Consider the following 15943-nt stretch of genomic DNA (forward strand, 5'->3'; position numbering starts at 1 on the left):
TGAACCTCTGAAAAACACTGGCATGGGGTATCCTGGAAGTAAAGATGAAGGTCATCACAGACCAGCTGTGCAAAAATGGAGGGGAAGCATCACAATTTCACAAGGGGTTTGAGATAATGGGTCTAAATATATAATACTTCAGAAATCTACAAGAATGGGATCTGCTGGGCAGCTAAAACCAAACACAACCCAAAATAAACCAGACACTGTTCCAGCCACTGAAGTCACTGAGATACACTACGGTTTTGTATAATGGAAATTCAGTGTATAAATCAGGAAAGATACTTCAAATTCTTGCCTCGGTAACGCTTCTTAAGAAGAAAAGGATCAGTGTTGGCAGAATGTTCCATGAAGACACCTATTAAACCACATTTCATCATTTCCAGAAGTCAGCTGGAAATGATGAAATTAGAATAAGTTGGGGCAAGGAAATGTTTTAAAAAGGAAAAGAGAAAAACAGTAACTAAATTATTTGAAATGATGGAATGGAAGCTTCAGACACAGTGGCAGTTTGGCTTAAGCGTGCACCGATTCTCTTTGCAATAATCTTGACAATTGTTCTTCTTGGTCCCAACATTAAAAAGCTTTTCATACCTTGAGAAGTACTAACCAAGGAAGGAGACATTTTGGAGGCATGCTAAATGTTAGAGAGAAGCCAGGGCCACGTTTTAAGCCTTCAGTGTTTAAATCACATATGACTAGTTGAAGCAATCGAAAGCTGACTGACTAACTCTCTGTCCCTCTCTCTCATAGCTATCGATTCCAATAGAACAAGAGCTCCCATCAGTTTCAGGGCCCAGGGATTCCTCCCACGACAGCAATCAGTCATGTGGGAATGAGTCAGTGCTTACATTCTTTGATGAACAAATAAGTAAGTGTCAGCACAACCGTGTGGCCGCTGAAGAGAAAGTCTCCACACAAGATGTGCGACCCGGTGATGGACAGTCCCCCACCAGAAATCAGCCGCAGGATCCGCTGCACTTTGGCCCGGGAGTCTCCATTGAGCTGAAAGACACAGGATCAGGAAGAAAATTTACAAGCTGATAAAATCGTATTTCAGATGAATTTGTGGGACACTTAGAAAGGGCACCAGTTGTGGTTTTTGTTTTTCTTCTTAACTTAAAAAGTCAAAAAGAACTCCGGGGGGAAGTTCCTCAGACTGGATTTTATACACTATTATTGGCCAGTTTTAGTGACACATTTTAAATTATTCAATATGTTACTAATAATAATATGTTTTGGAGATGTTGTGTCCTTGGGCAAAGCTTTTAAAAATATTAATAACCAATGACCTCACCACAGCTATGTGCTAAAAAAGAAGATCAAAGCTACATTCCTTCCTCTTTGCAGGGGGAAGTCAGGGTTTCAGATGATTAATATTTAATTCAGCTGCATACCACATTGCCAATATTGTACAGTGTATTCATACCTTGTGTTAAGTGGGCAGCCTGAAGTGTACATATAGCTATATTAACATTTGATCAAGCACAGTTAGAAAGGGAAGCTGCAAACATTAGACACTTTAAGTAGATTTGAAAATAACTGATTAGCAAAGTACTGACAGCTTTAAAAACGAGTAGCTCTGATCAGGAAAAACATCCCTCAAAGAAATAACCTGTGTGCAGTGGCAGGGGTTCAGAGCAGAGCTCCCTTGGATAAGGATGTGGAAGCCACTAGAGGCCGCAATGAGAACCTGGAAACAATGACGGGCCGGGCAGGAATCTGAGGCAATAGTCAAAAGTTTACATCCCATTAAAACTTCTGCCTATAAGAAGGCGAAGTGGACTGAGCTGGTCACGATGGTCGGCATGGAGCGCTGCAATACTGACATGTTGGGAAGCCACGTGGAAGATTTAAGATCGATCTAGAATAAACTCACTGTGCTTAGAAAATTAAAGAATGACACAGAAATAAGGTTGGGTAACAGAACACAGGAGAACAGAAATACAGAAAGACATTAATGACTATTCATTTGGGACCTCAGGGGGCAGCTGTGTCACATGCTGCCTTTTATACTCAATGCTGATCCTTCTGGGCGGCTGGTCCCTGAAGCATGGCCAGCTCAGCATGATGCTGGTTAAACTGTTTAGTGGTAAAGACGGGTACTGTCTTGTCCAGGTGGATTTACAGTGGCGAATGAGGGTAAGACATGTACAGATGGGTGAGAGGAGGGTTTAGGAGGAGAGAAATTAAGGTCGCCTCCAAAGCACATGGCAATCCATCCTATCCGGTACAATAAGGACTTGGGGCAGGAGTCCTTGTCTGAAGCATCCGCACTGGGGTACGTAAACTTTCCTGAATAATTACTACCTCATGGGTCTGGACAGCCTTGCAGTATTTGGGTGACCCTTGTAAAAAGAAGCAAACACAAGTGGCAGCTTAGCAGTTGAGAACAGGTCTCCAACAGAAAATGACGTAAGCCAGGACTCCAGGGCAGGGGGAGACGCAGGAGATTTTGAAGAAACAACCTTCTTCAAAAGTCTGCTTAGGGCAAACCTGGGTGACAAAAACCAAGATCACTTGTGTGTTTTAGCAAGAGTGGACAGTCTGTGAAGCGAATGTGCTGAGTAACAGGTGATGCCGCCTTGAGGAGGCAGGCTCTAAAAGGCGGTCAAGGACCCACAGCCGAGGAAGGGGACTACTGTTGACAGAGCTGCAGGACTCTCTCCGGTGCAGCTCGAGAAAGGCACACTGCACACTGCACAAAGGATGTGCTGTGCCCTGACAGGAGGGCGGGACCTGGCCACGTGCTTTATCAGATGACCCTCGGCCCTTCAGGAATTTGTCGTGCAGCTGGTGCAAACAACTGTTAACACCGAGATCAAATATAAAGGTATGTATGCTCTGCCCAACCACTATGTTCCCTTTAAAAGGACACACTATTCTTTATCACAAAACCACAATTTTTTTATCCACTCACTCATCCCAAGTCAATACTCTAGTTTTTTAGGGGCAGAAACACTTAAAGCCATCAATCCCTTTACTTGGGGTTGGAGGGATCCAAAAACAAAAAAAACTAGGAGCCAAAATAAGCCAGACATTTCTCTTCTCCCCTCTTTCTTTCAGCAGTCCTGGTGAATGCAGATCTGAGAGCATTTGATTCAATGTACCTTTACAGAACAGAGGAAGGACTGTCTCCTTGCTGTGTCTTTTCTCAGTTCTTATTTCCTCAATCTTGTCATTGCTACCCTGAGACGTCCAATCATGCCCAGTAAAAATGCTAAATAAAACCTTAGCTTGGTGGGGAGGAGGGTGGAATAAAGAGCATAGACAAACTACTGGGAAGTGGGGGGTGGGGATAGAGTTGGGAATGAATGGATTGCTTTCTAATTCTGTTCTATTTCACTAGAATCCCCTATCACACACGCTTAAGATCCTAATTTCTATTAATTTCCTCATTTTTCAGACATCAGAAGATGTAAAAAGCTAAGAGAAAAAGCATCAATCATAACAGCCAAAGCAGACAGGACTCAGTATTCCTAAGGGTTCCTCAAACTATCACCACCACGCACCATAGTCTCCCCCCCACACCCCCCCCCCCGCCCCACTCTTAAAAGTCTTCTTTCAGAGATAGGGGAAGGGAGGGAGAAAAAAAGGGAGACAAACATTGATGTGAGAGAGAAACAATGATCAGCTGCCTCTCCCACATGCACTGACTGAGGACAGAACCCACAGCCCAAACATGTGCCCTGAGCAGGAATTGAACCTGTGACCTTTTGGTTTGTGGGATGATGCCCAACCAATTGAGCCACATCAGCCAGGGCACCACATACCATTTTCCACAAAAATAAATAAGGTGCAAGAGAGCCCAGCTTGACTACTGCCAAGCCAGAGACCTTACCATCCACATCATCCCTTCAATTAAGGGGAGAAGTCCTTTGGACATCTACGGGGGGGTTTTCTCAGGGAAGGGACTGTATCTGTGCCAGCCCGACATTCTTGTATGTAGCAAAATGGGTTTTAAAAGCTATGTAATTTCATGTGCAACTTACTTAAACACACTTTTCAGAACATAGATTTTGTGACTGCAAACAATCGCTTGGGTTGGTGGTTTGGGAGCAAGTCACAAGCAGAGGACTGAAGGGAAACAAGAGGATAGATAAGGGGACAGATAAGGGGGAAGGCTGCTGGAATCTGTGAAAGCCAAGGATTTCAGCAAGGGTCCTGTGATAACCACATCCAGTGGGTGACAAGTTGTATTAGGCGTCAGTGACTAGAACTGACACCCTGCCACAGAGAGCGGTTTCAGTATACACAGTTCTGTCATTGCTTATAGTCACGAAGGGCATTCTACAGAGCTGGCAACAAAGGAGACAGGCAGACTACCTAATAGCCTTGTAACCACAAAATCTATGGAGCACTCAAAGCCACATTTAGAATGCAATTCTGACTCCTGTTCTGTAACACCACATCGCTTCCATCCAACAGAGTGATGGTGTTTGTTTTACTGAATCATATGACTTGAGCACCTTCAGCCTGTTTACACTCTAGGAAGGGGTCCCGACACCTGAACATGGGAGCTGATTAGTAAGGACACTCCCAGAGCTTCCACTGTGTTTACTGCTGGGTTTTCCAGGGGTATTTTTACTACTGTGGCTTCCGAAAACTGCAACTCCTCCATGGAGGTTACTTTCTTTCTATAATCATAGCAATTCACCCCTGCAAACCTCATCCATTACTAGGATGGGCTTGCCTTTTTTCCTGTGGCCATTTCTTCATTTAACACGATGCAATAACCCCTTAGAAGTGTTTATTATGTTTCTGAACTTCTCCCATGCCTTAATTTAGCTTCACTAAAAATCAGCCAATGTTTAAATTCAATATGCACACTGTTTTAATTACAGATACTTTCTGCTTTGATGGCTTTGGAAAATTACAGCTTCTCCAAACCACACCTATATTTGGTGAGGGAGACTGTTGACTTCTTTAGAACAACTCTATTTTTCCTTCCACTTTGGACATCTGCTTAGTGTCCAGTGAAATATGATGTTGGACTTTATTCCTTCATCCAGAAAGCACAGGATTTGTAAGTCTTCCTTTGTATAAACCAGGGTATGCTGGGGTCCAAGATGATGAACAGCTCTCTCAAGAAATGACTTCTCCCAGCAAAGCTGTGAATCCTGGTTTAAGACAGTTTCAGTGTCCATTCTCACACTGTCACAGGAGAAGGCCACTCGGTCTTTCCAATGGCTAAAAACTGGGCTCATCCTTGGCTTCTTTCTCTTAAACCCATATCCAACTTATTAACATATCCTGTTGGCTCTATCTTCAAACTGTGTCCCGAATCGAATAACTTCTCACTTCTTCCTTACTTGCCACCACTAAGGTGCAAATTCCTACAAGGGCCACAAGGTCTTATGGGATCTATAGCTGCACCACCTTCACCCACACAATTCTGCCGGCCGCACTGGCCTCCCTGCTCTCTCTCGAACATACTGTGACTGAGCTACTTCCTTGGCCTGGAGCTCTCACGCCATCCACATGGCTCACTCTCTCATCTTGATTTCTGCCCAAATGCTTTCTTATTAAAGAAGCCTTTCTGACCTCTGCATAAAACAGTACCTACCCCATAGTCCCTTTCACTCTTACTCAGCCTTACTGTTCATCTGACAGCCACCTGGCTTATCACCATGTGACGGGTTACACATTTCTTTCTCACTTGTCATCCCACAATAGAATATAGGCTCTAGGAGAAGAACCTGTTGGTCACTGCTGTCACCTCACAGTGCGTGGTACATGGCAGCACTTGCAGAATGAGTGCGTAATTGAGTACAGAGAAGGTAAAACAGCAGAGTCAAATTCTCAATCACAACTTTCAGTTAGCAGAAAATAAAATTTTTACGTACATATACATTTTATGAATACATTTTTATTTCTTCCCCCACAAATCTAAAGAAAAACAGAAAATACGCTAGATTTCAGTTCGACCCATGAAAGTGTATTGAAAAATGTATGACGGAGAGCCAATGTTAATGCTGGTTTCTTGATCTCCTGTACATGGTAACTCAGAGGTGCTTACTTACCTTTGGAGCACACTGGAAGTGCATTCCGGGCACAGGCAGGGTCGTGACATACATTGTAATACAGCGATATAGGTATAAAGTCCCAATGATAAAGAAGAATCTGCGTCCCACTATTGACCTAAAGGAATAACAGGGATGGGGGAGAACAAGTTTACTGGTTGTGCCTGTTCCTAATGCAATACGAAGAGTGTTCAACAGAATAAAAAGATGATGCAGAATGGCATTAACAGACCACAGTGTGGCAGCCTGTTTCTGAGCGGCCGTCACCACGGTTCAGGGAAAGGCAGCACTGTGGGCTTCATATGTTGTAACGAGTCTGGGTGGGCTGGCTCTTGAGCGGTGAGTCTGTGGGCAGTGGAGGAGTTAAAACAGACTGAGGGCTCTAGAAAACCGCCTTTCCTAAAAAAGCCACTCTTTGTGAGAGAATTCAATGAACCTCTCTATGTTTCTCGTCAACTCAGAACATTAATAAACCATCTCTTGAGAACATTTCAAAGGTATAAGTAACCCACGGTCATGGAGGAATTAACTAATGAGCTAAGGTGACACTACATAATTGGACACATAGGGAGATGGGACAACTCATTGAACCTGTTATACAATAAGCAAGGTTTATTTGGGGACATCCAAAAGTATTCTGATGATCTGGGCACGAGCTATTTGGTCTATTGGGTCTAAGACTATACTATAGATTTTCAGAGAATATTTTGAAGAAGTTTACAGCATCCTGGTACATTTAAGAATATTTGACAGTGAAGTTATAAACTAATCATTTTACCCTTATTTTATTCAATTTTGAACAGAAAGGCAAAAAAAAAAAAAAAAAAATCAAAACCCCGCCCCACTCACAAGTCCTTTTTCATTTTTTTTTTTTTTTTTTTTTTTTGGTAAAGATAGTTGTCTTGACTAACATTAGTCCCTGTCCCCTACCACTCATGTCCTCCATCTAAGGCAGTGGTTCTGAGCTGTCGACCTTGAGCACACTGTCCTCCAAAGGAAGGGCTTCGCCCATTTGCACCACTGTCCCACGGGTACCTGAACGGGCCTCAAAGGTGCCAAGTGTCCTGCGTTCTAGTTGAAGATGACAGCTCCTCTTCAGATGTTTGGCTACAGGGTGGGTCTACAGACTTGAGGCTCTGGGGATTAAGAGATGAGTGGGATCCCGAGAGCCTCCGGAATTACAATGTGTGCCTTCCCTAGTGCACACACTCTATTATTCCAGGTCTCCCATTTTGAGACCCATCACCTTCTAACACTGGTAGTAGTCAAAGACTTCTGGAAAAAACAGGCAGTTTTGGGCATGTGTCATATTTTAAGTTTTCTACAAGACTGTGGTCTAACATGTATCGAGGTCTAATTCAGGTAACTGCTGGACTCCTAATTTAAAGAATCATGTACAAATAGAAGTTTAGATGCCCATTTCCAGTACTATTTTAAGAATATTCCAGGGCTTCTGGGGTCTTCTCAGACTAGTCAAGGACCTTGACTAGTTGATGAAGGTATGTATTTATTGCAAGGCTCTTCTTTTAAAGGCTTCCTGTTCAGACTTTGCCTTTTCTAGTGCTGAAGAGGAACAGGCTATAGAACAGTGCTGAATCTCTCAGTTTGGTGAAGTGAAAAACAATTCACCTTTTGATTCAACTCCAGGCCTCCAAAGAGTTCCAAATTGTGCTCCACGTGTTAGACAAGATGAAGTAATAAGCAGGAATTATTAACAGTCAATTATATTCACTCCAGTATATTGAGTTCAGCTGTATGGAAAATTAACTAAGAAGGTGCAACATGCATTCTGCAGCCTTATTTAGAAAAAGAGCTACTACTACTGACTTTTTCCCGTGGCTTTGAAAGATTTTTTGAGAGAGAGAGAGAGTTCTTACTCAGCTGAAATTTTCAAAACAGATCATGAAAATTACTCCGCTAGTTACTAAAATACAAGCTCTAATTCTACCTCAGAAGTGAAAGAAAAATTAGATTTCTCCAACAAGTTTTTGATGGTGGGTCGTGACAAAACAGTAGATATTACTAAAATATGTGGCCAGCTACGTGACCACAAGTTTTGACATGGTAAACCCTAAGGTAATAATGAAGAGGCAGTCAACAATTCTCAGGTGAGGATTCAAACAAAGTGAGATTGTACTTCAGGTTGGAAGCTAGAAAATTTTTTTTCACCCATATATGAATAAAATTTGGCTCTCAGTTAGAGGAGAAGGCAAACATCTTTGGCCCAAGCAGTCTCTCTATATTCAGTGTGAATTCCAGAAATGAAAAAGAAAAGTGCTGGAGCTCAACAAATATAATTCACTTTTAGCATCAGCATGCCATAACTGACAACTTTAGCAGCAAAAAGTTACACTAAGTAAAAGAAAACTGATAGCTATTTTACTTACACATATTAAGGAAACATATTAAGAGAGATACTTTAAGGAAAATACTTGGGGACTCATTGGCAAAGATAAATAGATTGAATTCTTCTAACCTCACAGCAAAAACCAATGGAAAGAACAATGTAGCATAAATTCCCTCTTCTAAAAATGATTTTGAGGCATATTAAAATCCTACTGAATTTTGAATTTTTGAATTGTAGCAACTAAGCACACATTTTCAAAAGCCTCCATTTGTGATCAATGTTTCAATTAATCTTATATTTTAGTGATTTAATTACTACAACCTTAATAGAGGACAAATATCTGAACGACGGATGAGATGAGAAGGGAAATAGAGGGGATTTTATTTTTTTATGGAATTAATGGGAAAGCAAAAATTACCACTTCAGAGCTATGCCTTAGTTTTTAGTGTCATCCAAGCAAAAGTACCTGGCTTAGTACTTCCTGATTCCTGCTCCTCGGAAAACAGGGAGACGCAAAGGAGGGAACTGAGAGCCCCTTTGTGGTGTCACGGGGGAAACCAGACAGCACATTTCCTTTAGAAATCTAAAACCAAAACCGCATGGACCCATTTCTAAATTCAGTTTCTTAAACTGATTCTTGTGACTGGATTGCCAATAGACAAATGGAAAAGAAATGTAAACTGAGAACTCCTGAATAAAGGCAAACCTCAAAGCATGCTAATATGTGTAGAGTAATATAGTCATCACGCTGTGAGTAATGGAGAAACAAGCTCCCCAGCCTCCTGCTTTCCCCACCTGTCAAAAGCCCAAAAGAACACCAGCATGATGAAGTGAATGGTATTACTCTCTGGGACTCTTGATTTATCGTGCCAATACCATAGTGCCAAGTTGCTTGAAGTCACAACTGCACCTTAAATTCATAAGCTCTGAATCACCCACCACAGCATTTCTGTTCTTTCCTATACAATTGTCACTTTCATACGCAGTTGCTCCATATATGTTTATTGAATGGTGACTGGACTTATCCAATGTGGTCGACCTTTCTATCACTTCCTTTCATCAAATGCCTGAATAAGACTGAATTTATGAGGTAAAACCAAGAAAGACAGTTTTGAGTACACATCTACTGACTTAAATACAAACTGAGGGCAACTCCCCAAAAAACACGTTAGGCCTACTTACTTGTATCTCAGAAACAGCCACTGGGTGATCCATAATCCAACTAATATAATCCCATTTATTTCTGATACAGAAAACGCCCACGTCACCCGATCAATGTAATCAAAAAACTTGTCTGGGAGCGGAGGGCTGAGCTCCTTGGGAGGGACCCTCTCGTGCACAACTGTGATCATGACGGTGGTCAGGACGAGGTTGAAGAGGGCGTACACGAAGGCGATGCCCGTTTTCCACCACTCCAGGGGGAACTTGTTCCTCGAGTCAGTGGGCATAGCGATTTGGATGTAGTCCGGGTACTTTTTGGTGCCCTTTCGCAACCCATTGGATAAGCTCTTAGGTTTACCGTTGCCATTTTTTTCTTCTTCTTCAGCAGGTTCAGCAGGTCTTGTGTAAGTATTTGCCGGATCACTGGTTTGATTTTCCATATGTTCTTCAAGTTTTGCTGTCTCTATAATATCCATTGTCTCCCAGTCTTCAGATCAAAAGAGAGATGGTGAAGTTCTTTGTAGAAATGTTTTTTAATCCTTCTGTTTCCAAGATCCACATGGACTCTTCAACTGGTACTGCCTCCGGGTACAAAAGGTAGAACGTAGCAGCCTGAGGACTGCCCCTCCCATGCAGCTCGCTGCTGTGCATCCAGCACTCTCAGGGCAGCAGGCCGGCTCTCTCCTCCCAGACGGTTTCACTGTGCCACCTGTCAAACCAAAACAAAACTATGTTCAGAAATCCCACCTGTCCAACTGTCAACCATCCAAAACAAAACATTATCGAAACATGGAAACAAATACCAAGGCCATTTGCTTTATAAATATATTGTCAGAACATAGAGCTGCTGAGATGAGTTTATTTAAAAAATATGAATTGTTTTATCTTGGAATTCTTCTCTTTTTGAGCTGATGTCAGCATATCAATTTCTTTAAAATTTCTTTAAATAGAAGCCAGGACCCAACATTGCAAACACTTCCTCCAACACTACTACCTGTTGCTAACCATGAAGTCATAATAAGCTAGAACCTGCCTGGGTCATGTCATTCTTTTCTAGGACTGTGCCTTTTCTATGAGCCTTAAAGAGTTCAAAGCCGTAATGAGTTGATTGTATGCATTGAATAACTGTTACCCTCAGCATTTGCCCAAATAGTCCTATATTCTTATTAAAAATCTGGAATCTTTTAAAGTGACCATGCCAGAATATATTCGAGAAATGGAGCTGCCTCAGTTTACCCTTTTATATTCAGAGATGCATGCCATACACTAGGAAAGCTGACAGTCTCTGAAATAACACAAAGCCTTAGTCACACAGAGCCTTAACTATGTCTCTTGAGGTGACAGGCTCTCCTTTTTTTTTTGAAGGATAAAATAATTTACTACAACTGACGGTACATTAGTAACATTCTGATGCAGCCACAACAATTTCTGGCAAACAACAGAAGCTGGCAGTCAGAGGACTGGCTCTGGGCACTTACCCACCAGGACCCCGGTGAGGAAAGGGTGCCTTTGGATGAAGCTCCACAGGCTCCAAAGAGCAGAGGCTTCTTCACAACACAGAGCGCCAGCACAGGCCCTTTATACTTGCTGGCAACACGGCCCCAGCTGTTCTCAATTTAGGAAAGCAGTATTTTAAGTCCTGCTACAGAGCCCAGCAACCTGAAGAGGTTTTCGGACCTTGTAATTAGTCCCCAGCCTGAGTACACTGCACAATTTAAGTATAATCCTTTGCATTTTTAAAGGCCTCTCTTTCAGGGTAACTTCAGGAGAAAAAATTAGCAGGAGGAAAAAAACTCAAAGTGGTGAGAGCTAAGCCTTTATTTAACGAAAGAAAAAAATGTTAAAATGACACAGTTAATAGGTAAAGGCAATATTTGTTGACAGCTGTAGATGGCAAATACAGCAACCACAAGTGTTCACTGTGCACCTAGAAGCCCCAGAGATGAGGGGTATGTGGGGGCAATTAAAAGGAGTTAAAAAAAAAACCCCAACAAAATGACACTGACCTGAACATTCACCCAAAAAGCTCACAATCTAACTGAAGAGACAGAAAGAACTAAAACCACCCAACTATTTGAGAAGACTGAATGGCATACTGTAAAGAGAAGAAGAAGGTGATTGCTAGATAAAAACAGCTTTACTTATATTCCTGCTCTCCTGACAAGATGTTTTCCAGAGAGAGAGGCACTGTCATTTCTGAGGAAGCAAAAACAAGAGGAAAGTCAGCCTGGCAGGGAAACAGAGGGTCAGAGCAGGATGGAAACCCACTAAAAATTTCAGACATCTCACTTGTGTCCCTGTGAAAACCCCAGCTACTAACACATCAGACCAGGATGAGAAAGAAGCAGTGTCCCTCTCTGTAAAACGGGCTTCACGGAGGTGAAGCGCACCTTCTCTGCAGTGACCTAGCACAAAGCTGGAGGAAGAGTATGTATAATGTGGAGATGCCTCAGGAAGGTAGTGTCAGAAACAACCTGCAACACCAAGGATTACTACTTCTAATTGAGGTACCAAAGCAGTAACTCAGCCATTACCTGTCTCTCTTTACCAGCTGTGGACTGTACCACTCAGAGCATCTTGCCAAACTACCACCCAAATCTCCTCCAACTTTACTATTCCACATCTGCCTCAAGCCTGGCATTTGTATGTGAAAGAAGCTTGTGATTTTAAAATCCAGGTTCGCCAACTGACGTACAGATGGTCTTTATAAGGTAGCCACCTGGTTCTAGAACACAGAATGTAGAACAGAAGAAAATTCAATTAATTATCTTTTTTTTTTTTTAAAGAGGAAGTGCTCAGCCACCCACCTCCTGGGACAACCAGGAGGATGACTGAAGTAATTAACCGTGAAGGGCTCGGTGCCCCTGGGAGTGAGAGCACTCTGTGAGAGCAAAGCCCATTTACCGTCATTAGCAGCTTGATTGATATTTTCCTTGGGATTTCATTAGGAAGATTAAATACATAAAGCACGTGTCAACCAACCTTGGGCTGCAATGTGTGTTGTCACAATGATTACAACACACGCATTCCTTTGGTGATCTTTCCCAACCAGTAAGTATCTGGGAAAGTGACAGGAGCCATGATAGTCCTCTCCAAGGACGGCAGTCCCATTAGTGCATTTGTTTAGGGGCCTGTGCTGGAGCACAAAACAGCTTTCCAAGTCCTTTTCCCTTGCAAAATGTCAGAAGTTACTCTAGATAACATTTAAGGAGCAAAAGATCTCTGCAGACTAATTTTCCTTGTGAAGGCAAATGCAAAACTCGGAAACTCAGTACACTGATGTTGTTTCATGACTGTTTTTTTAGAACGAGGGGTGATTCATTCCAGAAATGCAAGGAGGAAGGTTTCCAAGTACCATAGTAAATGATCATGATAAAATACAAATGTATGCAGAAAGAAATGATCATTTTGAATGCAATCAAAAAGACATTCTGTAAAAATTCAACTGCATCCACGTGACTTTTAGGAAGGTTTTCAATAGGAGAAATAAAGGTAGTCTTAGCTACACTCTTTTGATGCCAATGCCACAATTTTAACTGTGTAATGTGTGTTCTAATATCTGCCAAGAAAAGACTTCCACTGCTGCTCCTCTTTTTATCTCTAAAAGAACTAACTTTAGAAGCTTTTTTTGTCAAAATACAAAAAAAATCATTTTGTTTCTATATTTTATTTCTATTACCTCCACTATATCATAAAGGGCTTGATACTACAGTATTAATATATAACAATATTTTCTCTTAGTAATCCCAATAGGATTGTTCCTTAATTTGATAAAATGATTCTCGGCTTCACCAGGAAGCAGATGGGCTCACCAGTCAAAGGTTTGCACCAGTAGATATGAGACTACGTCACATCACTAATATTGGGGTAACAGCACCCAGTTACTCTATTTCGTGAGCTACCCAAAAGAGATAAGGGTGTGCAGAACATTTCTACAAGTATGCTTGAAAACTGGAAACAGCAAAATATCCAAAGACAGGGTATTAAATAAAGTCTGGTTATCTTATTATAAAATAACATGTTTTGATTCAGCAACTATGAAACTGTGAGTCAAGTATATAAATAGTATAGAAGAAGGGTGAAGTACTGAATTAGTAGAAACTTAGATCTGAATGGATGGAGAATCTCAGCAATTCATATCAGAGGTTATGGTTTAAAAAGGGGAAGGGGCCACACGACACATACTCAAGGCTGCAAGAAGAGGCACGAGGGTGAGGCTCGTGACTCCCCGGCCACCCCACTGCAGCTCTGACCCGAGGCTCTCGGACAGCACAGACGTGCGGTGCTTCCGGCTGAAGGGCTTGGACCTTCTTTGCTGCCAGATTTGCATGTCAGTGTGGTTATACATTTGAAGTGTTCAAGAAGGCAATGTATTAAATGTGTAAATGTAATTTAAAAGTTAAGGAAACTTAGACATTTATGTATGGGTTTTAGTATAATCTGTTATTTGTATGTAATCTGTTGAAGATGGAAGCTAAACACTGAGCAAAGAAAATGTGTTTCTAACATTTACAAATTGGAACAATAAAGAAGAGATTTATACAGTGAACCTAATGGTTTAAGAAATCTAGGTCTTGAAACAGAATTTACTGAATTGACTATCAATGAAAACAAATAGCTGATGAGTTTCTCAGGCCTTAAAAAAACTCAGTAGTCATCAGAAAGCCTCTAAAAAGTCAAGCTGTGGAATAAAACAGCCACAAAGTAATAGTTCTCAGTAAATGTTACTCATGTGCCATTAATGTACTTACTGTGCTTTGTGTATCATTTACCATATTTTTCAGACTATAAGACACACTCTCCCACAACCCCCCACCCCCGGCCTCCGAAAATTTGGAAGGAAAATGCAGCAGCGACCCTGCTGCTGCCTCCTGTGACCCTGCTTCACCTCTCTGCCGCCACCCCACCCCCCCATCCCTGCACGGTGAGCCAGGTAAGCTACATTCAGACTATAAGACACACCCCCCTTTCCTCTCAAATTTTGGGTCGAAAGTGCGTCTAATAGTCCAAAAAATACAGTAATTAATCCTCATACCAACCCTAGGAAATATTTTAAAAAAGAGAAACTGAGATGAAGTGAGATGCCTAAGGTCAGACAGGTAGAAAGCGGCAGAGGCCAGATTTGAACCAGAAATCTGACCTCAGGAGCTCCTGTTCTTAATGGCAAACCACCCCCCCTCAGTGCCCTCTATTACATATTACAGGTGAACAATATAGTCAGTGGAAAAGATTGAGACAATCAACTATAAGGTTTATTTTCTGAAAAGTGATACAGAAATACACAGAAAAGCCCTCTAGATATAACATTACAGCCATTTTCAATCTCTGTAATTTCTGCAAAAATTAATATATACTAAGAAAAAATTTAATACATAATCCAACCCTCTTATGGAGGAGGGGGAAAAAGTTTGGAAAATGTTTCCCTGTTACCCATATGTGCCACTTGATTCTAGTAGCTAATAAACCACCATGTTAAATTTGTAACACAGGTATATCACTTTATGTTAACAGGAGCCAGTTTAGCCAAGAAATTTTATGCCCATAAAATTTTTTCTGAGACCAAGACATCTTAGCTTTTCCTTATTAACATTCGTAGAGCTTAATTTGTTTATAAAATCCTCCCCTTTAAAAATGTTAAGTACTAACAGGCTTATGGATGCAAGGGTGCCCACCTTGTGAGTCATGAGATCCCACTGCAGCACCCACAAAATTCGTTAAATATTTTTACTAGAAAGTTTTTGAGAACTGAAAAAGAAGATCTACTGCTCACTAAAAATTTATCATGTATATTTGTGAAATACTTTCTCAACAAACTACCATGAAAAAGTGTCCTTGAAAGAGCATTATACGTTTTTATACTGCCACAAGCCCCACATTTGTATAGGGGTGATAGATTTAAAGTAGGGAAATGAGCAGGCTTGTAAGGTAGCTTGGTGACAATTCAGAGAACAGATTGAGGACAAACATTTTTAACGTAGAAGACAGAATTGAAAAATCAGTTACCAATGACTGCCCTTCTGAACTTTGCGAGAGAGATGCTCGGGCAGAGGACAGGCCTTTTGATTTCTGATACCTACTTACTCTCCCATACAAGAGCGTATTGGACATAGTTCTGTATCCAGTTGTACTGAGGGAAAGATACACCTATCCACAGTGGTTGCCTGGGCCAGCAGGTAGGAATGAATGGCAAACATGTTGGCCTGAAGTTTCTTTCTGGGGTGATGAAAATGTTCTAAAACTAGATAGTGACGATGGCTGCCCAATTCTATAAATTTACCAAAAGTCACTTCATTATACCCTTTTAAAACAAATGAATTTCATAGTAAGTTATAACTTACTAAGCTGTTAAAAAGATTTTTTTAGCACCCACTGAGATAAGTTGCTTCTCAAGAATTAGAAAACCAAGGAGTAT

At 41.4% G+C, this 15943-nt stretch overlaps 1 protein-coding gene across 2 annotated transcripts in view; it reads right to left on the reverse strand.

Annotated features, from left to right (window-relative positions):
* The window catches only part of SGMS2 (sphingomyelin synthase 2), an 84160-nt gene that overhangs the window by 12351 nt on the left and 55866 nt on the right, over positions 1 to 15943 (reverse strand). For both annotated transcript variants that reach the window (XM_028507623.2, XM_028507624.2), the window contains exons 3-5: positions 9553 to 10240; positions 6024 to 6141; positions 852 to 1005 (exon numbers count right to left, since the gene is read on the reverse strand). In XM_028507623.2, coding sequence (XP_028363424.1) covers positions 852 to 1005; positions 6024 to 6141; positions 9553 to 10007 — 727 coding nt within the window. In that variant the 5' untranslated portion in view covers positions 10008 to 10240. The remainder of the gene's footprint in view (positions 1 to 851; positions 1006 to 6023; positions 6142 to 9552; positions 10241 to 15943) is intronic.

The sequence above is a fragment of the Phyllostomus discolor genome, chromosome 1 (assembly GCF_004126475.2).
Source record: "Phyllostomus discolor isolate MPI-MPIP mPhyDis1 chromosome 1, mPhyDis1.pri.v3, whole genome shotgun sequence".
NCBI classification, from domain to species: Eukaryota; Metazoa; Chordata; class Mammalia; order Chiroptera; family Phyllostomidae; genus Phyllostomus; species Phyllostomus discolor.